The following is a 23,689-nucleotide window of genomic DNA, read 5'->3' on the forward strand; positions in this document are numbered from 1 at the left end:
ATGAAATGTTTTGTTTGTCCAAAAAAAAAGGGTTTCCTCTCGGTCGTCGGTGTCGGTGACTAGAGAATAGAGATAAATTAATATTTTCAAGAACTAGTACTGCTGAAATTTCGAAGTTCATAAATGCTTGATGTTCCATGTCCACTTATGACATATGGCTGATCACTGATGTATGTATATGATGGCGAATTACCTGCAGTAATCTTGTTTTAGTGCATTAGCCTCTTTCCACGATTTATTTTGTTCATAAATGATCATTTCCAAGCCATTCTATGAAACCTTAACATTATTTTTACGTTGCTTTTTTTTTTGTTAACCATTTTTGAGTTGTTTATATCTCAAATATATAGACACTTGATCATAAACATAAGCAATGTCGAAGTTCATAAATGTTTGATGTTCCATGTCCACTTATGACATGTGGCCGATGTACACGATGACTAATTCTCTGCGGTGATTTGGTTTTAATGCATTAAGGCTCTTTCCAGGCTTTATCTTTGTCAGAAGTGATGAGTATGACCCAAATCTTTCTGCATTCGGTTAATATCACACAGAATGACAGAAGACAATTATTGAAGTTTACATGTAGCCACAAAAAAAAAGATAAAAGAATTAAATTTTAAAAGATGAATCAGTTTCAATATTTGTGTACAAATCATTTCACAGATCCAGCCTTTCAAACAATATGTTGGTTGGATGCTCTTAGCTTAAAAATGTCACTCACTGTCCATGTCTTCTTTTAAGTTAAACAAAAAAGAGTAAAGTCATTTTGAAGGTATATAACTTAAGGGCTTCAAGAAGTATGATTAATATCTTTTGAGTAATGATTTTCCACAAGATAACTAATCAAGCTTTTATTCTTGATGTAGAATTTAAAGGCTTTAAAAGTATGAGTAGACCCGTCTCAAGTGTTATATGGACCCTGAGCAAAAAAAAAAATTTCTCATACAAAATTTTTTTTTTTAAATATTGGACCCTAAATCTAGACCAGAAAAAATCAAAAATTATAATGGATCCTGTGCCAGTGCTCCCCCAGCACATGCCTAGAGCCGGGCCTGATGACTAGGAAAGATCACCGGCTTTAGGGTCCCCCGGCTTTAGGGTCCCCCGGCTTTATACTAATCAACCTGCACCAAGCAGGCTAATCAACCTGCATCAATCAGTATCAATGTCTATCTTTTTTTTATTTTGAACAAAAAAAGAGAAAATCATTTTCTTTACGTAGAATTTAGAGGCTTCAGAAGTATGATTCATATCTTTTGAGTATTGATTTTCCACAAGATAACTAATCAAACTTTAGTTCTTGATGTAGGATTTAAAGGCTTTTAAAAGTATGACTAGGAAAGATCATTGACTTTATCGTCATTTGAGTTTGGGTTTTTCACACCACTCAGTCCCTAACTAATCAAAGCTTTAGTAGTAATAGATACAAAAAAAAATACAGTAAATGGACTAATCGTGTAATAAAATTCCAACCCATTTTTACAAAATTAACAGTCAGATCATTTTACAATAAAAGAAAATAGAGAGAAGACATCAAGTTTGAAACCTCTTTTAAGTCTTTGACTCATCTTGCTTTCTTTCTTGTCCAGCCACATGAGTAGAGGAGGAAGAAGAAGGATAACTATTAGTAGAAAGCTGAGTCTTACTGTTGCTCTCCTCCATGCCTTTCCTTACATCTTTGAACGCCTTAAACCTTATATCCCCTGATCTCCTGCTAGTTCCGGGGGTTGATTCCGGCACCGGATAGTGACCTTCCAGCATACCAACCACCTCCGACATTATAGGACGATCTGACGCAGAAGCGCTTGTGCACACGAGAGCCACTTTTATCAAAGTCTCTGCTTCTTTCTTGTCCACATCATGTCTCAATCTCTCGTCCACAACTTGCATCAAGTCCCCTGACTCTTCCAAATCAGTAGCCTGCAGAACAAGAAAAGGTTTATCAAGAAAACAGCTTCAATAAGCAACTGAAAAACTTGCGAAAAAATTACCCATTCCAAGAGGCAGACGTCATCTCCTGCCGCCATGAAACTACTGTTGCTTATGCCAGCGACGATCTCTAGAACCAAAACACCGTAGCTGTAAACATCTGCTTTGAAAGATAAGTAACCCCACAGTGCATACTCTGGTGCCATGTATCCTCTGCATAATAGGTTCACATGTTTCTTATGGGGTTAACAGACAAACCATAACTGTAACAAAACAAGAGAGCGGGTCAGCTCAGGGCTTACATAGTCCCAGCGACCTTGGTGCTGACGTGTGTATTCTCCTCTTCATCAAGCCTAGCCAATCCGAAATCAGATATCTTGGGAGTTAGATCCTTGTCCAGTAAAATATTAGTGGCCTTGATGTCTCTGTGTACAAACTTCAACGGTGATTCCTCATGGAGAAACGCTAGACCTTTTGCAATCCCACTGCAAATCTTAAACCTTGTAGGCCAGTCCAGTGGTATCTGTTTATGCTTTGGACCTTAACCATTGCAAAAAAAACAAACACATTTTCTTTAGAACTAAAGCATAAAAAAAATAGCTCTTGGAAACAAAACAAACACTCACTGAATAAGGCTTGAGCCAAACTGTTGTTCTCCATGTATTCATACACCAGCAATAGCTGAGACCGCTCAACGCAGAAGCCATGAAGCTTGACGAGGTTTGGATGCTGAAGACAAGAGATTGCGCCAATCTCGTTTAGAAACTCTCTGTTCCCTTGTCTTGATTTAGATGAAAGCTGCTTCACTGCTACAACTCTTCCATCTGATAACTCACCCTACAAAAAAAAAAGAGATTCTATTATCAGCAGATGCACTGCACTATATTAACAAGAATAATCTCTCATCATGTGATCTTTCACCTTAAACACAGCACCAAAACCACCTTCTCCAATCTTGTTTGCTGGATTGAAGTCATCTGTAGCAAATTTGATTTGCCTTAACGTAAACGTTCCAGATGGCAACTCTTCCTCATTAGGATCTGTGGGGATAAAAAAAAAAACTTAGAATCTTCAATTTCTTATTACCAGCTTTTTGCACTCAGACTTTATAAGAAGCAGTCTGAAGAATGATAAACTACATAGCAGAGCAAAAGATAATGATAAGAAGGCAATGATCACCTTTTCGTTGCTGCCAACGTTTTGGAAGGCAGTCAAAGAACCAAAGGACACCCAGTATAAAGAGAATAAGACATGGGAATCCAAGTCCAATTGCAACTTTTGCTCCCTTACTCATTCCACTTCCAGGGGATGCACACGGCTTAGAATCTGAACATTGAAGGTATTATTATTACTATTAAAAGAAGCTGCTGTAGTGATCATTTCTGGTTTATGCTATAATAAGAAAGCTACCTGAAACTATGGAAATGGCGGATATGAGAGGACCATACACCCCTCTAGTGGGAATCCTGGTGGTTCCTTTACCAGCCCAACTCAACCGGATAGTTAAAATATGGTTAGTGACATTGACAGAGAATGTTTTTGTTATAGGTTTTTGAGCTCCCTTTGCTTCATCCATGATATTGAAGTCCTTCACTACTAGTTCCTCCTGCAGAAAAAGAAGGCGTAAGAACAAAAAAAGAGAACAGAACTTATTAAATTTAATTTGTCACCAGCTGAGAGCAAAAGGCTAACCTGAATGTAAATGTCGAACACACGCCTCCCAAGCCGGTTATAAGTTTCATCGTTGGTGAATCTCATCTCAGCAAAGTCTAGGTTCACAGTGTATTTTCCATTTTCCAAGCAGGCGTGGAAGTAAGTGAGAGACACTGGAGCTATCCGTGCTGATTTGTACAGATCAGACAGGTTAGATGCCGGGACAAAGACTGTGAATCTAGTGTTTTGGAAATTGTTGTCGTCCATGTAGTCCCCTGTGCTGCTGAACCCCCAATAATCATTACGCTTCAGGTAATATTTAGCAGCACCACCTTCAGCTTCTCCGTCTCCTTGATATAAGATTTTGCTTTTGTTTTGATTCAACGTTAGATCGCTTCCACCACAGTTTACATGGAGACAACTCGAATCTGCCAGATAAAACCAAAATAATATAAATGAGAGAGAATTAACGAGTGAACTTTCTAGTTTCTACAATGATAATAAGACAGTAGATAACAATGTCTATAGTGTGTACTTTAAGGTGAGAGACTATTGTGAAACGATCTATCATCACTAAGTCCTTTTAAGAAGGTAAGTACACTTACATTGAGGACATTTGAAATCGTCAATGCAAGGCAGAAACTTGCTTCTACAAAAAAACATCAATTGGTTATGGCGTTTTAGGGGGAAAATTAAGATGCAAAAACGGAATCTAGATGTTAAAGATGATCAAAGGAAAGGACCTTACGATTCTTTTGTCGAAGTGCTCTGGAACAAGTTTAGATTTAGATTCCTAAAACAAGAATCTTAGTTTAAAAAAAATGCCAATTATGTAAACCAAAAAAACATCAAAAGAAGAAAACAATGACAGTATCCTCACATGTTTGGACGACAAGAACGGCTCTCAGGACTCTGCCACTTGAGGTTATTATACGAAAGATCTCTGCAAAAACAAGCGAACTATCATCAAAATGGAGATGTAATGAGATACAAAACTTGGATTTGTATACATACACAGTGATTCCATCCCTTAGTAAGTCAGCTGGAACATCTCCCTCGAGCCTATTTCCAGCCAAGATTCTGCAAACAAAAGTAAGCTAAATGATTCTAAGTCAAAAGTAAGATAGAATATTTAACATATACAATTTTCACTTACAAAAACCGTAGTTTTTCTGCATGCGCAAACGATGGAATGACCCCAGGCAACTTGTTAAAACTCAGATCCCTACCCACAAACCGTAAATAAGAATTAATCAATATTGTCACTGTTTCATGTACAGCAGACCTACTTTTCATTTGCTTACAGTGTCTCCAGATTCTCAAAGTTGGAAAGATAGTCAGGTATTTGTCCAGCAAGGTTACAGTTCTTCAATACCCTAAGAATAAAAAACAAACAAGAATTAGATTAAATAAGAGATAAATGGAACAGCTTCAAGGAGGAATATAACTTACAGCTTTGAAATTTCTGTTGAGTTCTTTAACGAAGGGAATGGTTGAACTGGTCCACCTATATCACTGATCCTCCTGATAACAATTATGCCGTTGTAACAGAAGCGTCATTAGCACTACTATTAAGATGAAAATGAACTAGGTTTAAGAGTTGTCTCTACTTACAGATTTTGAAGATTGTTCAGAACTGAGATGACCGATGGGATTGGACCTGTGAGACCAGATGCAACCATTTCTCTACAAGGAATAAAATAGAATAACATCAATGAGTGTTGAGAAAACAAAATAAAGAAAAGAGTTTAAGAAGAAGGATGTTACAGTCTCTGGAGTTCCTTCCAATTTTGTATGTAACTAGGTATCGTTCCACTGAGTTGGAGATCGTTAATCCTGCTGCATTGTGCAAAAAAAAAAGCAAACAGCAGATGAACAAAAGGGAACCAAACCAACATAATAAGTAGTTAAGTTAGAATAAAAAACAGAACAAAATTCTTACAAATCTGTGATATTTTGTAGTTTAGAAAATGAAGCTGGCAAATTTCCCGTCAAATTGTTGGAGGAAAGCAACCTGTAAAAGATGAAACCACAAGAAAGATGTAAAAACACCATGAACAAAGAACAATATACAATGAAGAGGATAGGGAATCAGAAACTCTCACAGTTTTTCCAAGTGGACTAAGTTCCCAAGCTCCTGAGGAATGGTTCCAGAAAACGCATTTGACTCAAGCTCCCTATACAAGAACAGAATAAAATATCATAACAGCACTTCTATAGAGAAAGTGCACTTAAGTATCCAAATTCTTGAGCTAACAAACTTACAAGTAAGTTAGTGAAGTCAAGTTTCCCAACTCTTTTGGGATTTCCCCTGACAGACGATTTACAAGAAGAGAGCTGCGCAGACATTATATGTTACTGTTACAAGACCATTAAGACACTAAAGATAAACCATTAAGAGGGAATGTTCTTACATAAGTGTTAAATTTGTAGTAAACCATTCAAGTGGTATAGTCCCATTGAGGTAGTTGTAGGCTAAGTCTCTAAAACATAGCAAGAAACAGTGGTCAAAAAGTAAGTGAAGTTTTCCTATAATAGTTCAAAAGCAAGGTTGAGATACTTTAATGTGAGCACTTACATCTCCCGGAGTTTAGGAAGCTTAGTTATTTGAGGAGGAAGAGTTCCTGGAAGACTATGATCCTTGAATGCACTAGAGAACAAGTCAAAGAAGAATCATAAAATGATGACAGTTAAAAAGACAAGTTGACTGAATAAACAATTCTTCTTCTTCTTTGCTATTTAGTCAAATCAAGGACATGGTCACAACCCATTTTTAGACATTATGCATATCAGACACTAACACCAAAGATAAACTCAAGACAAGTGACTTCTGGCATCTATACAGAATAACCTATACACCTAGAGACACAATACCCAGTTCTACACAGCAGACATCACAGATCAACAACAGTGCAAGACCAAAAACAAATAATTACCATAATGCCTTGGAGGTCTTAGACACCGAAGAAAAAGGAAGTTATGAAGAGAGTGCTGAGCATTCTTACATTTTCACAACATGACAATCATTTGCGTTGGTGGGACTGCATTCACACTCTATTACTTGCTCAGCTGTCGGAGGAGGAGTCTCTGTTAGCCCCACCTTTTCGACTAAACAATTTTCAGCATCGAATTTCCAGTACTTGGAGCCCAGTGTGGTAGCGACTTGCTCCAGAGCATCGACTAAGGGACAAGCACAGAAGTAAAAAACAGCACAAGACACCCATCAGGATAATCACTTGAACAAAAAACACAAAAGATTATAATATTGGCCTATGATATATACATACATATATGTTTTGCTTCAACAAATCGTGAAAAGAAACTGCCTTTTCTAACTTAAAGAGTTCTTCTAATGCTGAGATATGACAAAGTAGTTTCTTAAGGAAACTCAAACAAAAGCAATCAAGAGATAAGTTAATTTCAGTTACAAAAAAAAAAGAGATAAGTTAATAAACGAAAATTGACCAAATCACCCAATCAACGCCTCCAACATTTTGGATTAAACAACTTCAATTAAAAGAAAAACCCTACAAACCCTCAACGTCAAAAAAACAAATTCCGGTAACCAAATTAATTTAAAAAAAAAAAAAAAAATCCTATTTCCAAGCAATAAAAAACCCAGAAACTTTACCAATGAAGAAAAAAATAGAAAGATACGAACTTTAGATGAATACCTTCATCTTGGGGTAATTTGAAAGCATTTACACCGTATAAGTTGTAGCAAATGATGACTAAGGCAGAGAATACGAAGATACTAATATTCTTCTTCTTATTGGCAAACATTTGATACAGAAGAGATAAAACTCAAAAAAAAAATAAGGAGGACAAGAGACGACGTAGATCAGAGTCTCATCCAAAATGTTTGATAATCGTGTGGAAGATCTGAGAATTATGGGTTGGTTTGGACAAAGAGTGATGGTGATGATTAGTGGTTTTTGTCGAATTATGACAAATCTACGATACGAACAGTGGTTTTCAAAGTTTTTTTTTCTTCTTACAATAATTAAGTCAAACTGTTTACCAGAAAACAAATATTTAATTAAGTCAAATTTGAAAATTACAAAAGGTGAATACAACCGGAAAAAAGATGGTAAAACCCCACAGACAGGAAAAGCACTGACAACCTACAAAAGCTGAGAACAGAATCATTCACTAAAATAGTATTTATTTTTAAAAATATTTAGAATAAATCCTTTCTCTGTGTGAATGGTGTGCGTTATTGAAGAGATTATCTGTATATTTGCGCAAAAGATAAATAGATTCCAAAATAGTAAAAACTCAATTATTTCATTTTATTTTTTTAAGTAGACCAATTTTATTCATTATGGAACCGTTATGAAAACTAGAGTCGGTTAAAAGCAAAGCAAAGTAGTTTCTTTTTCTAATTAGAAGACAAATGAATTGGCAAAAAAAAAAGACATTTTAAATGGAAATAGACACGTGACAAAACAATGGGTAAAGAAAGGATAAGTAGTAATTAGGTACTTGTCCAGTTGTCTTCTAATTATATCCACTCTTTGTTTTGTTTATGCTTTGAACCATTTTAAGTAATCTTTTCATTAATAACCAACCACACAGCTTGGGTTACAAGTGGGATACAAATAAACCCCAAATGGTTAATAAGTAACATTAGCGGGAACTTGCAATTGAAGTAAGGAGAAGAGAAGAGGGTAAGGTTGAAGAATAAAACAAATAAAACCAAGATGTGAGCCGAGAACTTGATGACCATTGACCAAGTTTAAACCTTGAGCCTCTGAGAAGGGAAGAAGGCTGCGCTAGGTTAATTTACATGTTTGATGTCTTCAGTAATGGACTTAGCCGGTCTCTGAACAAGTTGTGTGAAGTGCTGAGTTACGCTCCTTCCAAGTAGTATTTGAATTTGAGAGAGGATTGGCGAACTAGTTTGGTCATGAGCTTTATCTTATTACTGATTAGGTCTTTCAGCAATTTATTCTGTCTTTGTCTTAAAACGCTGCTACAGAAGAAAGATAAAATTTTTAATAATCTATCTAATAATAACTGGAAGGTTATGGGCATGTGGGATATATACATTTTAAGTAAAAATTAATCCAAAATTCTATACATAGTTTTAAACTAAACCAATAAGAATAAAAAAAAATCAAACTAATCGATGTCAACCAAAATTACTGAAGCTATTTTGAATTTAACAAAACCGGACATTTTAATTCAGGCAATTAACCCAAACTGAATTGAAGAAATTTACTACTACTTAACAAAACCGACAAGTTGAAATGATGCGGTTCAACCCCCAAGCTCCCAAGCCTAGTAGCTCCGGTTAACAAATAATCCGGTTTCATTGTCCTGTCAGGGGTTACCGGTCATAGCAATTTGTCAACTACTATTATGCTTCTCTCTCGTCACCGATGCCTTAGAAAACCTCAACTTCATCAATCTCTCTGTTAATGATTCAATCAATGGACTCCTCCTCGTCAAACCCTACCATCTCCCACGACGACGTACTCGATCGATTCCTCGACGCACCCGATGAATTCTACTACGATTGCATGCCCCCGACCCGTCGCCGTCAATATTCTGCTAATCCCTCCGCCGCGAATCTCCGTCGGAGAAACTCGACTCCTCACCGGAATCCGATTCGTTCCGATTTAGAAACGGAGCCGTCTTCTTCATCCTCCTCCAATGGATTCAAAGTCTATGAGAAATCGAGCGAGGACGTAACCGAATCAACCAAGGACCTAATTGACCTACCTCCAGAGAAAGATAACGACATTGTCGTAACTGATTCGGTTCAGGACCGGGTTGACCCGATTCATGAAAGCGGAGAGAAATCCGAAGAATCAATGGATGTAACAGATTCTGATCGGGTCCGGGTTGGCCCGTTTCACGAAGAGAAAACAGAAGAATCAATGGACGTAACAGATTCGGATCGGGCCCGGGTTGGCCCGATTCGGGAAAGCGGAGAGAAAACAGAAGAATCAATGGACGTAACAGATTCGGATCGGGTCCGGGTTGACCCGATTCAGGAAGGGGTTAGCTTGACCGAAGAGTCCACGGTGACCACCGTGAGCGACGATCGGGAAGTTGACAATGCAGGATCCTCACCACCGGAGCTCCGGGAAACGAACCAAACAGACTGGTCTCTCTCTGGGCTCTTACTCAAAGCAATCGAGTTCCAATTCAATCTGATCATCACCTTGTTCAAGTATCCGCCTTTGTTGCTCCACTGGTGCTTCCTCTTCATGTTCGATCCCTTCAGCACGTTAAGGATCGGAAGACGCTTCTTAACGACAATAGTTGCAGAGTTAAGTGATATGGTGTTAGGAACCTTTAAGCTGAGTTGGCTAAAAGACACCAAACGTATGTTGAATCTTGCGTGGAAGTTCGGATGGGGTTTGTTCTGGGCTGTTTACGTAGGCGCTGTGTTGTTTGGCTTGTTGGTTTTGTCGCTTATGCTTGGTGGGTTTATGATCAACCGTGTTGCCGATAAACCGTTTGTGCTCAAGGAGGTGTTGAACTTCGATTATACCAAGAATAGTCCAGAAGCATTTGTGCCTATCACCTCATGTGCTGGTGTTGTTGCTTGCGATGGAAGTTGCAAGGAGAGTAATGAGATGTTGAAGGTCAGAGGGGTTCGAGCTATCCCTCGAGACCACAAATTAGAGATCACTCTTTCAATGACGTTACCCGAGTCTGAGTACAATAAAAATCTCGGCATGTTTCAGGTATTGAAGTTAGAAGCTTAAGACAAGTTATGTTTGTTATGTGTATGGTTGTTCATTCATGTGTCTTTGTTGAAGGTTCGTGTGGATTTCTTATCTGCGGATGGTAAAACGCTCAACAGCATACGGCGTCCATGCATGCTGAGATTCAGAAGCGAGCCTATCCGTCTAGTTCAGACGTTCCTCAAAATGGTTCCGTTAGTTACAGGATACGTCTCTGAGATACAAACCTTGAGCTTGAAGCTGAAAGGATTTGCAGAAAAGGACATCCCCACCGCTTGCTTGAAGGTGATGATCGAACAGCGGGCGGAGTTTCGACCCGGCGCAGGTATTCCAGAGCTGTACGACGCGTCCCTCTCGCTTGAATCAGATCTTCCTTTCTTCAAAAAGGTTATATGGAAATGGCGGAAGACTTTGTACGTCTGGATCAGCATGAGCTTGTTTACTATGGAGTTGCTGTTTGCTTTGGTTTGTTGCAGACCTCTGGTAATACCAAGAACAAGAAGTAGAGACAGACCGCCTTCAAATCCGCTTGGAAGTAGATGATGTTGCTGTAAATCATGTTTTCTTTACACTCTGAAACGGTATTTTCATTTCCTTTGTTAACTTTAGCTCCTAAAAGTTATTTAATCAAAGTTGTAAATCTTATATGTTATATGTGGTTTGGATTTGAGATATGTTCTTGAAAAAGAGTTTGATAAAGTAAATATAGCAAATGTGTTGGTATCATAGATTTATTAAATTTAGTCATTTAATTTCAACTGTAATACCATGTAAATCTCTGAGCCTCTATTATTCCTAACGTGTTCTGTCCTCACATTTAACTTGTTGCTGTCCATTGAGAGAACACAGTGAAAAACAATCAGAACTCAGATACGTTGTCTTAACTTCCAAAACAGTTATTTTTGCTAAAAATAACTGGGAGCCTCTCTAATCACAACCTTAACAAACTAAACAAATACCAAATCAAGTACCTTTCAGTTCCAAAGCCAGTGTAGAACCTTTAGAGCTTTATATACATCACCAATTTCTCCATGTTTCCATCTGAGCCAGCTGCGGGATTAATAGAAAAAGAACCGGACCCTTCTCACTGTTTTAAACTCTTTGAGTTCTTGAAAATGGCGTGCCATGGATTTCTAGGTACACCGACCAAGAGATCTCATGGACGTCATATTCATGGAGGGAGAAGAAACCAGCATCAACGTCACCGATCCAGATGTTCACCAGCAGCAGCTGGCTCCATCTTCGCATCCCTCAACATGTCTATCTTTACATTCCACAACCGCCTCTTTCGCTGCGTCTCCAGGCTTTTCCGTCTGGCTAGCTCAGCTCCTAGCCGTAGAGCCGCCACCACTAAACACGGCTACAAAAAGCTCGAGAAACACAAGCATCATCATGGAAAACGTAACGACAAGAAAAGAACCATCGTTCTTGATCTCGATGAAACATTGGTGCACTCATCTATGGACCCACCGGTCAGAGCTCACGTAGATTTCATGGTGAGGCTAAAGATCCAAGGAGTGGTTATACCCATGTTTGTAGTGAAACGACCAGGAGTCACCGAGTTTCTCGACAGGATCGGTAAGAACTACCGAGTGGCGGTTTTCACAGCCGGTCTGCCTGAGTACGCTTCTCAGGTTTTGGATAAACTAGACAAGAACCGTGTCATCTCACAGAGGCTGTACAGAGATTCGTGCACAGACATAAACGGGAGATACGCCAAAGACTTGTCTCTGGTTGCGAAGACAGACTTTGGGAGTGTTTTGCTGGTTGATGATAACCCTTTCTCCTACTCGTTGCAGCAGGACAATGGAGTTCACATTAAGCCTTTTGTGGATGACATGGAAGATCAAGAACTGATGAAACTTGCAGAGTTCTTTGATGGATGTTATCAGTACGAAGACTTAAGGGATGCAGCATCAGAATTTCTATATAACAAAGTGATTTGATGCACATTTATATATTAATGGCTTTTCAATGCAGACTCTGTTTTCAGTTTTGTTTTGTTTTTTTTTGTTGATTTTCTTTGGTTATCGGTATTTTTGCGTTGACAAAGGATGATTTCTTCCTTTTTCAACGTTGTTACCTCTATAATATGTGACTGAAAAAATGTATTAGATAACCAAGAAAATTGGTAATGAAAAAAAAGTTTTGGACTAGTAAATTATTTGTTGAATTTAGAGTGTTAGCAGTAGTATTTTCAGACCGGAATACTTTTTATATATTTTTGTTGATATCCATAAACAACGCTAATTTGGTAAACCAGGTTAAATCTCTATATCGTTTAATGCATCAGATATTGAGTTCTAGAAAATGGAATACTATAAGAAATTAGTCTTGTTTAGTGGATAACATTCCAAACAAAAGAAGAACAATGAACCAAGAATTCACTACAAGAAAAGGCCTCCTGTCAACTTCAGTAATGAGAGTATGAGACTGTTAACTTTATGTGCTTGAGATATTTCACAGATCAATCATCTTTTAAGCTATGAGTTGTCCATGCTTGACCTATAAAACTCGATTTAACCATGTCAGTCTCATGAAAATCTTGGCTTTTTTTTTTCCTTTTGGACTTGACACTAAAAGAGAATAGTTTCAATAAATGAAAGATGAAGCCTAAACCATTATACTTGATAAAATATCAATAACTGATTGATATTGGATAAACCCATTATAATGTTGGCTGTTATAGTACAAATATTATGTTAAACTTGAAACAACTTTAAGTTAGAAACAGATTCCAACAAATTTATTGTTTAACTAGCATGTGAAGTAGCACAAACTTCAAGTGTAATGCCATTATAACCTTCAACTGTATCTATTGTTGGTTCATGTTTTATGTACATTGTTTTTTTGTCCATGAGTACATGAAACAGCAAAACTATGTTTTAATTGTCTTAACAGAAATTTACCAAAACTAGGCATCTGCTCTACTTCACCTCTAAAAATCCAATAAACAAACAAAACTAAAACCAAATGTAGATATGATTATATAAAAGTTAGCAGAACATACATTGCAAAAAACATCTTACCACTATACCAAACTTTCCATCTGAAGAGCTGCAAGCTTGTTTTGTCTTTCAATGGGGAATCAAATGGCATATGAAAGAATCATCGAAAATAATCTATTCATGTCCATCTATACGTTCCATTGTCGCCTTCTGCGTTGTGTTTCCAGGTTCTTTACAGCCACCACCACCATCAGCTATCCAACAACCACAAGACATGATGACTACACAAAACTCGACACAGAGTATACCAACACGAAAAGGACAATCATCCTCGATCTTGATGAAACCTTGGTTCACTCCACGACGCAAATCCCTGGAGTAAGATACGATTTCATGGTGATGGTGAAAATGGAAAGCGGGGTTATGCCAATCTTTGTGGTGAAACGTCCCGGGCTGACTGAGTTCTTGGAAAGACTTGGCGAAAGCTTCCAAGTGGTGGTTTTCACAGCTGGTCTGGAAGACTATGCTTCGCAGGTTTTGGACAAGATAGACAGGAAAGGTGTGATCTCGCAGCGGCTGTACCGAGACTCGTGCAGAGAAGTGAAGGGAAGATATGTGAAGGACTTATCTATGGTAGTGGGGGAAGATCTCGGAAGTGCTTTGATAGTTGATGATAATCCCTCTTCTTACTCTTTACAGCCAGAGAATGGGGTGCCTATCAAGGCTTTTGTGGACGACCTGAAAGATCAAGAACTCATGAAGCTTGTGGAGTTTCTTGAAATATGTTACGTGTATGAGGATATGAGGGATGCAGTCCAGGATTTGATGGCTAACTAGCTTATATAATATGTATATATAACTTTTATTTCCGGGTATGTTTTTTTTTCTTTTCTTGAGCGTTTTCTTTTGGGTTTACTTGTTAAGGGGGTGGGAGAAAAATAATTATAGGTAGTAGTTTTTTTGCGTTGAAAAGGGATGTGTGCTTCCTTCTTCAATGTTGCTCCATGTACAAAGCAGATGTTTATGAAATAAAAAAGGGTTTAGGTTTAGTAAAAAGCTTCCCAACTGCCTTATGATCCTATTGCAAATAACACTGTTACAGTTCCTGAGTTTAAGCATTTCTTCAGCCTGAACAAGGTTTTGCACACTTTGGCCTTTGCTCTGCTCCTAGATTCTAAAATCAGAGCAGTGACGCAAAGAAAAACTCCAAAACGTAATATAACTGCTATTAAAACAAACAAGCCATAACCTTGCCTAAGACAAACAATTAGTTACCAATTAGTCAACCATTTGACTACTAACAATGCTGCATATCAGACAAAAATCCTACATACTTCATTGCAGGTTTCAGTTATGTCTTTTGTGGTTTTGTTTTCGTTTACATTCTAAAACCCTATGTTCTTATATCAAACATTACACTAGTTTTTACAAACAAATGAACAACCAATCCCTTAGTCTTCTCTACTCATATAAAAAAATGAGAAAAAGTAAAGCACTTGATCAATTCAGCTCCTTCCTCAATTAACAAAGCATAAATTTTGAACATTTCTCTGACAATGTTCTAACTTCAACAAGCATACATTGTGATCGCATATTTCATCAGAATTTAATAGCAAAAGCGATGAGCTCAAAAAATTAAAACAAACCAGGAAAGAAGCATCTTTCAATAAGATACATGAATCAAGATCTATTACATTCCAAAAACTTGTGAGAATGAAATCGATTACAACAACACCATAGACGTCAACAAAGATGAGACCAAGACATTCAATACAAGTCAAAATTAGGAAAGAAAGCAACTCTCTCTCTCTCTCTCTCTATATATAAGACTTCCACAAAAAAAACTCCATATTTAGATAAAAATCTATTAAGTTTTATAACTCACAGCGGAAGACTTGACTAGGAAGTCGCAAGGCTTCGGCTTTACTGAAGCACAAGTCGTCGAGAGCTTCGCTACGACACCATCTGCATCTAGGGAAACCCGAACACTGAGATCTGGTCCGCATCTCGCAGCACTTTGGTTTTCTACTAGTCTTGTTCACCTTCGGATCTGTCTTGATCTCCAACAGCTCCCGATCCAAAACACGAACTTCGTTAGATTCAGAAGACGAAGAAAGCGATGGACATGGTAGAACAAGGAGGAAGATGAATAGCAGGAGAGTTAAAGACGAGAAGCTTGAGCTAGATTCCGACATTGACACCAAAACAAAAGAAAAGCTCTGTTTTTCGATATTTTCGGAAAGTTTTTTTCTTTCTGTAAAATAACTCGAGGAAAGGGGGAGCTTGTCAAAATCATTCCTGATCTCATCGAGTCGGCATACAAATCAGACACGTGTGTGGGCACTATTCACGCGTGTGGGCGCAAGTTAGCAGATACCAAGACAAAGTCACAAAGACAGTAGTAACTTTGTGAGTGAAGCACTTTTTTTAGCTTGTAAAACTTTTTACTTTTTTAGTATAGGATTCTCAAATCAGTGAAAAACTTATCGAGATCTGTTCCACTGCATTGGGTGTTTCATTTGGTTTGCTCAAAATTTTCTTTTGCGTAAAAATTGGATACATTTTGAGACATTCGTTTCTTACAATGAGCATTAGAATCGAAGCGCGCATAGTGTTTAGTCCCACTAAATTCAATCACACTAACATTATCATGTGGATTAACTTTAGAATAATAGAATTATCGTGTTGATTAAACTTTTTGAAAGTTATTACATGGTCGGAAATTTAAGTTTTCTTGTCTGTAAAAGGAATAAAGAAAAAAAAAGACAAGAGACATGTGAACGGGACAGATGCGTTAAATCTCCTACGTGCCTCAAGTTAAAACCAAGAATGCGGATTTTAATTTTACTATGCCAACAACTTGTCACCACAATTATTAATTACTTTTCCATGCAAAATTTTAATAATGACATTGGATGCGAATAAATGCCTTTTTTCACATATAACTCAGATCTCTCTTTGTATCTACTACTACTCCACCAGATTTGACTTCAAGGTCGGTCTCCTAGCTTATCTTACAGTGTCACTAACTCCGATAATTCTAAGGCGGACAAATCTTGGCTCTTTAAGACACCATTAAAGCCCCCAAGAATCAGATTCTCTCTCACAAGAATTCAAGAACTTGGATCCGAGAGCAAGTGAGGTAGCTTAGCTTAAGCTACAATGGCTGGATTCACTATGAGCTTGAACCTGCTTCTACTAGTAGCTATGGTAGCTACCAACATCCTCTCTCTCTACCACCTCTCCTCCACCACCAACTTCTTCCAATCCACCCTCAAATCCTCTCCCTCCTCCGTCCCCACAGTCCCCGACCACCTCCTCCGCCAGCTCCACACCATCCGCGCCGCCATCAACCACCTCACAAACCACCCGGACAAGTCATCAACCTCAGCCGCCTCCACCGTCTCCTCCTCCTCCTCATCAGCTCCCCCGAAAGATCTCCTCCTCTACTCCAAACTCTCCCCCATAGCCTCCGCTTGCCACAACCACCCCGACCTCCTCCACCAGTACATGAACTACGCTCCTTACTCCCTCTGCCCTTCCGACGCCGATCTCGTCGAGAAACTCATCCTCCGCGGCTGCCACCCTCTCCCTCGCCGCCGCTGCTTCTCCCGCACGCCGAAGGCCACAGACTCGAACCCCGAATCCTCCGTCATCTGGTCTCGCTACTCCTGCAAGACCTTCGATTGCTTGGCGACCAAGTTCCCCGGCGCAGGCTTCGATCTCTCCGCCGAGAGGTCCAAATCTCAGTTCTCAGCCTACAAATCCGAGCTCGATCTCCCGATCTCGCAGCTCCTCCAGATCGCCGAATCCGCGAAGTCCGTCCTCCGCCTCGGGATCGACGTCGGCGGGGGGACGGGATCCTTCGCGGCGGCGATGAAGGCGCGCAACGTCACCGTCGTGACCACGACGATGAACTTCAACGCGCCGTACAGCGAGGCCGTGGCGCTGAGGGGGCTCGTGCCGCTGCACGTGCCGCTCCAGCAGCGGATCCCGGTTTTCGACGGGGTGGTGGATTTGGTGAGGTGCGGGAGGGCTGTGAACCGGTGGATCCCGGTTACGGTTATGGAGTTTTTCTTGTTCGATTTGGACCGGGTTTTGAGAGGTGGGGGTTATCTCTGGTTGGATCGGTTCTTTAGCAAGAAGGTGGATCTTGAGAATGTGTATGGGCCGATGATCGGGAAGCTGGGATACAAGAAGGTGAAATGGGCTGTGGCGAATAAGGTGGATTCCAAGCATGGTGAAGTTTTCTTGACGGCTTTGCTTCAGAAACCTGTTGCAAGATGATGAACAAGGTAAAAAATGTTACATTTGGGTTTTGGATAATTATGTGATCTCACAACTTGACAATTCCATAAGTGGAGTTTGAGTATTACTGTTGATGTGTGCTTTGTCGATTTAAAACACTGCAACTTATTGTTGGACTTTGTGGAACATTGTCTTCTTCAGTTTACTTTCTATACAAAGAATGTGAAAGTCTAATTAGGGTCTCTTAAGAAGGAATTAGGGTCTTATAGAGATAAGGAAGACACTTAGCGATAATGTTAAACTTCCATATTGTGTTAATGTTAAACTTCCATATCTTCACGGTAGAAGGAAACAATACGATGTATATATATGTTGCTATGAATGTCAATACAAGACACGCTTTCATATTATTTTATGGTATCAGAGCAGAAAACGATCTTTTGACCTAAATTCTCAAATTTTCGCTTCCGCATAACATCGTACTCTACTCCGTGCTTGTCAAGAAACAAACATGGCTACTACTTCTTCTACAGAGTCAGCTACTTCTCCATCCTCTGTTTCTACGATGTCTACTACTACTGGTGTTTCACCAAACCCTTATGCTCTTCATCACTCTGACAATCCGGGCGCGTTGATCACGCCGGTTCTTCTCAAAGGCGACAATTACTCCGAATGGGCAACCGAGTTCTGGAACTCGCTTCAAGCTAAACAAAAGATTGGGTTCATCGATGGTACCATACCTAAACCTTCGACGAATCCCGATCTAGCTCTATGGACCTCTGCTAACTCAATGATCGTGGGATGGATACGCACGTCGATTGATCCTCCTGTTCGGTCTACTGTAAGTTACGTTCCAGACGCTCACCAACTCTGGGAATCTCTCAAGCGTCGATTCTCGGTAAAGAACAGCGTGCGCAAGCACTTACTTGAGGATGAAATCACCAATTGCAAACAAAACGGTGAAACTGTCCTTAGCTATTTTGGTCGTCTCTCTAAACTGTGGGAAGAACTACAGAGCTTCAAATCTCATTACACCTGCACGTGTGAGGCGTCAACTCATCTTGAAAAAGAACGAGAAGATGCCAAAGTCCACAAATTTCTGTTTGGTCTTGACGATTCAAGGTTCAGTGCGATTCGGTCGCAGATAATCGATGAAGAACCACTACCTGACCTGAATCTAGCTTACTCACGAGTCATACGTGCTGAACAACACATTCACACCATGCGCTCAACTGAACTCAAGCAAGATGTTCTCGGGTTTGCAGTCAAGACAGATTCTTCGGCTTCTACGACTTCTCCCAATGTCACCGCACCTCGCAGCCGTGATCCTAACCGTTTTTGCACTCACTGCAACCGCAAAGGCCATGAAGCTTCAGAATGCTTCCTATTGCACGGGTATCCAGATTGGTTCAACGATCAACAAAGGAATGCTCAGTCCTCTGGTCAGTCGCAACGAGGTCGGGGTGGACGTGGAAACAACTCTCGTGGTCGTGGCAGAGCTAATACATCTCGTGCGGCACCATCTACATCCTCTGCAAATTCCATTGCTTCCTCAGATCAAATTGCAGCATTGATCAACCTCCTGCAAAATCAGCAATCTCAACTCTCCACTGATCGCATGACGGGTAAACCCTCCTCAACTGATGTTATAATTGACACAGGAGCGTCTCACCATATGACTGGAGACATATCTTTACTACATGACGTGCGAGACATTGTTTCATCCACGGTTACTTTTCCTAATGGCCGCAGTTCTCGATCTACAAAATCAGGAACATTGTATCTCAACTCGTCATGCTTCTTGCAAGACGTCTTATATGTTCCTGACTTTAACTGCACCCTTATATCCGTTTCTAAACTTCTAAAGCAAACTGGATGCATTGCGATTTTTACTGATACTCTATGTGTTTTACAGGACCGTTTTACGAGGACCCTGATTGGAGCCGGTGAAGAGAGAGAGGGTGTGTATTACTTCACGGGTGTCACAGTTGCACGGTCTAACCGAGCTGGAAAGGAAAAAGCTTCTTCTTCAGAACTTTGGCATCGTCGACTAGGACATCCTTCTCACAATGTGTTATCTACCTTACCTACTATAGACAATGTTGCTTTGGATTTTAATCACACCAAGTCGTGTGATGTTTGTTTTCTTTCTAAACAGACACGTGAAGTTTTTCATGAGAGTATTAATAAAGCTATTGAACCGTTTGCACTAGTTCATTGTGATGTGTGGGGTCCCTACCGTACTCCATCCTCTTGTGGAGCAGTTTATTTTCTCACCATTGTTGACGATTACTCTCGAGCTGTCTGGTTACATCTTATGCTCGAAAAATCAGAAGTTCCTATACTACTACAAAATTTTTGCGCAATGGCAGTTCGTCAATTTGGATTTCCCGTCAAAACCGTCCGTACGGACAATGGAACTGAGTTTTTGAAACTCAAACCATTCCTTCGTAAAGAAGGTATCTTGCATCAGACTTTGTCCGTAGACACACCACAGCAAAACGCACGAGTCGAACGGAAACATCGCCATATTCTTAACGTGGCTCGTGCTTGCCTCTTTCAAGCCAACCTCCCGGTCACATTTTGGGGACAGAGTATACTAACAGCCGCTCATCTAATCAATCGAACACCATCAAGAATATTAGGAGGAAAATCCCCGTATGAGATGCTACATGGCTCTGCTCCAAGATATGACGCTCTTAGGGTCTTTGGATGCCTATGCTTCGCACAAAAGCGCCCTAAAAATCATGACAAGTTTGCTCCTAGAAGTCGTAGATGCTTATTCGTTGGCTATCCTCACGGAAAGAAAGCTTGGAATGTCTATGACATAGAGAATAATGAGTTCTTTACCAGTCGCGATGTTGTATTTTTCGAAGATCAGTTCCCGGGACCACATAAACATCAATCACCAAAATCTCTTCCATCACCATTGTCAGTACCAGTTGATATTAGCTCGCCTGATGATTGGTCTCTACCTCCTACAGTCTCAGAAACAGCTCAGCCTGACTTACCCACACCGAGCAACAACCCAATAATAGACGCAGCTCAGCCTGCTTTACCTCTACCTACTTCTCCTACTGAAACAACTTCTACTGATTCTACTGTCCAAACACTTACTCCCGAACCCCTAACAACTGATCCTACTCCTTCCACCTCTACCGAAATACCAACATCCCCGACATCTGATCAAACCGAGAGCCCTATCAATCCCTCACCGTCATCTCCTACATCTGATCAAACTGCGAGCACCAATGAACCTCCTTCACCTGGTCTCCCTGAGCTCTTGGGGCGTGGTCATCGCCAACGTCAGCCTTCAGTTCTGTTAAAGAACTATGTCACCAATGCGGCTCAGAAAAATATACACACTCCTCTATCTCCTCCCGACTCTTCTCTTGGTTCCTCTACTTCGGTCTCAGGTAACACACTTTATCCCATCTCAAACTACATCGCTGATGATGCATATTCTCCTGGCCACAAAGCTTTTCTTGCAGCTATTACTACTACTGCTGATCCCAAGAACTATGCTGAGGCCGTACAGGATGAGATATGGCGCGATTCCATGGTTACGGAGCATGATGCTCATGTCGAGAATGGGACCTGGGATGTCACTACACTTCCTCCAGGAAAGAAACTAATTGGCAGCTCATGGCTCTACAAAACAAAATACCTCTCCAATGGCAAGATACTTTGTCGCAAGTCTCGTCTAGTCGCACACGGCAATCGTCAAAGAGAAGGTCTTGATTACACAGACACCTTCGCACCCGTTGCCAAACCATCTACCATTCGTGTTCTTCTCGAAACAGCTGCAGCTAAACAATGGGAGGTACATCAAATGGATGTTTCTAATGCCTTTTTACATGGCGATTTGCAAGAAGAAGTCTACATGAAACTTCCTCAAGGATTTCAAGGTTCTGATCCTACCAAGGTTGCTCGCCTACGGAAATCTATCTACGGTCTTAAACAATCTCCTCGTTGCTGGTTCTCTAAACTCAGTGATGCATTGAAAGAATATGGCTTCATCCAAAGTAAACCGGATTACTCTCACTTTTCTTACATCCGGGGTAAAGTCAGCCTTCACATTCTCATCTATGTAGACGATTTTATTATCGCTTGCAATGATCTTTCTACTCTTCAGAAATTCAAGAATTATCTGTGTACGTGCTTCAAGATGAAGGACATGGGCAAATTAAAATACTTTCTAGGCATTGAGGTTGCTCGCAACAAAGAAGGTTTTTTCATCTCTCAACGAAAATACGCTCTTGACATCGTTGCTGAGGCTGGCCTTCTCGCGTGTAAACCATCTGCAGTTCCCATTGAACTCAATCACAAGCTTGCTCTGTCAAAGAGTGAACTCATTGCAGACCCAGCGCCATATAGACGTCTTGTGGGCAGATTGATCTACCTCACGTTCACACGACCAGAACTATGCTATGCCGTTCATATTCTGTCCCAGTTCATGAAAGCACCACAGCAAGATCATTGGGACGCAGCTCAACGCGTTATACGTTACCTTAAGGGTTGTCCATCTCAAGGAGTCATGCTGCGATCCGACTCCAGCTTGCGTGTTACTGCATTCTGTGATGCTGATTGGAGCTCGTGTCCTCTGACTCGTCGCTCCTTAAGCTCATATATTGTTCTGTTGGGTTCATCACCGGTGTCGTGGAAGACAAAGAAACAGAACACGGTCTCTGCATCATCTGCAGAAGCTGAGTACCGCGCGATGGCCTATACATTACGTGAGTTAAAATGGATCAAACGGATCCTCACCTCGTTTGGTGTCCAACACAACGAACCTATGAAGCTGTTTTGTGATAGTCAATCTGCTATTTACATTGCCAAAAATCCTGTGTTTCACGAGCGTACGAAACACATAGAAAATGATTGTCATCAAGTTCGGGATGCTGTTCAAAACAAGCTTATTACGATGGAGCACATATCTACGAAAGAGCAACCAGCCGATCTACTCACTAAATCACTCCCGTCTACTACGTTCAACTATCTACTGTCCAAGTTGGGGATTCAAGAAGTTTCATCGCCCACTTGAGGGGGGGTATAGAGATAAGGAAGACACTTAGCGATAATGTTAAACTTCCATATTGTGTTAATGTTAAACTTCCATATCTTCACGGTAGAAGGAAACAATACGATGTATATATATGTTGCTATGAATGTCAATACAAGACACGCTTTCATATTATTTTAGGTCTCTTAAGAAGTTTAAGAGAACAATCAATTAAAGAATTTGTAGCTGTTACTCTGGATCAGTATATTGCTCTCTTAGTTATATAGCCTTGTAGATTTGGAAGCTATATTTCTGCAGTGTCTCAATCAGCAAAGGAAGTTCGTATATTAGTGACCATAAAGTGAAACTGCTCTTAGACATTTACTTTGTTCTTCTAGCTCAGTCGTGGGAAATTCGAGCGTTGTATCTTTGTTTCTGGTTTTTTAAGTCTGATTCAAAGTTGTGGGTTGGTTGGTTTACAGGGCAATTTCCTCGAACGTGTATGTTTGTACTCTGTAGCAAACAGCTTACTGTTGTTGAAGATTTGGGAAACAGATAATGAAGCTTTTTTCCAGCTGTAAGCACACAAGTTATTTCTGCAAAAACAAGTAGTGATTTTAATGATATGTTTTTTTTTAATCTATTGTTGTTACAGGTACTGATTAGTTATATACATAACTTATGGCTTCTTTCTGTCAGCTTATATTATTATATGCATTCATATTATTCGTAAGATGGTGTTCTTTGTCCAAGGCATAGACTGCAGTTGCAGATATAAGAAATTCTTTTGAAAAAAATTTCATGATTGGGTTCAGGTTCCTGAAAGTTACGCAATTCATTTTCATGAAGTTTTATAGAGCTATAAACTTCTTCTTGGCCATTCTCTCTCTAGCCCATCCAACAAAAAGACCTGGCCTAGGCCTGAAGCTGATCCTATTCCGACTTGCTTACCTTTCAAGTATATTTACTGTGTCTTGCGTCACATGTGAAAAAGAAAAAGTATTTACCGCGCCTTTGTTGCTCTGGTTCAAGTCTTTTGCTTATGACATTTACCAGCATCGGAATCAGGCACTTAATCAGAGATTCATATCTTCATATCAACAACCACAGACCGTGATTCTCACCAATGGCATGTGTCTACATATAGATCTTCACATTATTCCGGCCTACCAGATGCAAATCTGGGTGATGACCTGTATTAAACC

At 40.0% G+C, this 23,689-nt stretch overlaps 5 protein-coding genes across 7 annotated transcripts; 4 read left to right on the top strand and 1 right to left on the bottom strand.

Moving 5' to 3' along the window:
* Window positions 1-1,425: 1,425 nt before the first annotated feature.
* LOC108820904 (probable LRR receptor-like serine/threonine-protein kinase RFK1) lies at window positions 1,426-7,550 on the bottom strand. Its single transcript, XM_018593937.2, has 24 exons — window positions 7,260-7,550; window positions 6,591-6,765; window positions 6,164-6,235; window positions 6,000-6,068; window positions 5,851-5,922; window positions 5,691-5,762; window positions 5,528-5,599; window positions 5,353-5,424; window positions 5,200-5,271; window positions 5,038-5,109; window positions 4,890-4,961; window positions 4,742-4,810; window positions 4,600-4,665; window positions 4,466-4,528; window positions 4,334-4,378; window positions 4,191-4,234; window positions 3,625-4,013; window positions 3,343-3,538; window positions 3,112-3,258; window positions 2,854-2,972; window positions 2,559-2,769; window positions 2,235-2,472; window positions 1,995-2,145; window positions 1,426-1,923 (listed from the first exon to the last, which is right to left on the bottom strand). The coding sequence occupies exons 1-24, from the start codon at window positions 7,366-7,368 to the stop codon at window positions 1,555-1,557; spliced, it is 3,036 nt and encodes a 1,011-aa protein (XP_018449439.2). The 5' UTR covers window positions 7,369-7,550; the 3' UTR covers window positions 1,426-1,554.
* A 1,349-nt stretch (window positions 7,551-8,899) lies between these two features.
* Window positions 8,900-10,990, top strand: LOC108820906 (seipin-2). The gene is made up of 2 exons (XM_018593938.2): window positions 8,900-10,286; window positions 10,362-10,990. The coding sequence occupies exons 1-2, from the start codon at window positions 9,009-9,011 to the stop codon at window positions 10,827-10,829; spliced, it is 1,746 nt and encodes a 581-aa protein (XP_018449440.1). The 5' UTR covers window positions 8,900-9,008; the 3' UTR covers window positions 10,830-10,990.
* A 411-nt stretch (window positions 10,991-11,401) lies between these two features.
* On the top strand, window positions 11,402-12,430 carry LOC108820908 (uncharacterized). The gene has a single exon (XM_018593939.2). It carries the CDS (start codon window positions 11,402-11,404, stop codon window positions 12,230-12,232), a length of 831 nt encoding a protein of 276 aa, XP_018449441.1. The 3' UTR covers window positions 12,233-12,430.
* Window positions 12,431-12,873: 443 nt separating this feature from the next.
* LOC108820909 (uncharacterized) lies at window positions 12,874-15,764 on the top strand. The gene has a single exon (XM_056992570.1). It carries the CDS (start codon window positions 13,367-13,369, stop codon window positions 14,069-14,071), a length of 705 nt encoding a protein of 234 aa, XP_056848550.1. The 5' UTR covers window positions 12,874-13,366; the 3' UTR covers window positions 14,072-15,764.
* Window positions 15,765-16,157: 393 nt separating this feature from the next.
* Window positions 16,158-23,217, top strand: LOC108822694 (probable methyltransferase At1g29790). 3 transcript variants are annotated; one of them, XM_056992569.1, is made up of 2 exons: window positions 16,158-17,529; window positions 19,398-19,533. In XM_056992569.1, the coding sequence occupies exon 1, from the start codon at window positions 16,397-16,399 to the stop codon at window positions 17,519-17,521; it is 1,125 nt and encodes a 374-aa protein (XP_056848549.1). In that variant the 5' UTR covers window positions 16,158-16,396; the 3' UTR covers window positions 17,522-17,529; window positions 19,398-19,533. The 3 variants fall into 3 exon arrangements, with proteins under 3 accessions (XP_056848549.1, XP_018451339.1, XP_056848548.1); XM_018595837.2 differs by lacking the exon at window positions 19,398-19,533 and adding an exon at window positions 22,967-23,217 and having other exon boundaries at window positions 16,160-17,529; XM_056992568.1 differs by having other exon boundaries at window positions 17,372-17,529; window positions 19,398-22,677.
* The last annotated feature ends 472 nt before the right edge of the window (window positions 23,218-23,689 follow it).

The sequence above is a fragment of the Raphanus sativus genome, chromosome 8, assembly GCF_000801105.2.
Source record: "Raphanus sativus cultivar WK10039 chromosome 8, ASM80110v3, whole genome shotgun sequence".
Lineage (NCBI taxonomy): Eukaryota > Viridiplantae > Streptophyta > Magnoliopsida > Brassicales > Brassicaceae > Raphanus > Raphanus sativus.

Coding starts and splice junctions, on each gene's coding strand:
- LOC108820904 (XM_018593937.2), bottom strand. CDS start 7,368: ATGTTTGCCAATAAGAAGAAGAATATTAGTATCTTCGTATTCTCTGCC. Junction 6,236..6,590: donor GATTGTCATGTTGTGAAAAT/GTAAGAATGCTC, acceptor CTTGTTCTCTAG/TGCATTCAAGGATCATAGTC. Junction 2,146..2,234: donor ACCAAGGTCGCTGGGACTAT/GTAAGCCCTGAG, acceptor CCTATTATGCAG/AGGATACATGGCACCAGAGT.
- LOC108820906 (XM_018593938.2), top strand. CDS start 9,009: ATGATTCAATCAATGGACTCCTCCTCGTCAAACCCTACCATCTCCCAC. Junction 10,287..10,361: donor AAAATCTCGGCATGTTTCAG/GTATTGAAGTTA, acceptor TCTTTGTTGAAG/GTTCGTGTGGATTTCTTATC.
- LOC108820908 (XM_018593939.2), top strand. CDS start 11,402: ATGGCGTGCCATGGATTTCTAGGTACACCGACCAAGAGATCTCATGGA.
- LOC108820909 (XM_056992570.1), top strand. CDS start 13,367: ATGGGGAATCAAATGGCATATGAAAGAATCATCGAAAATAATCTATTC.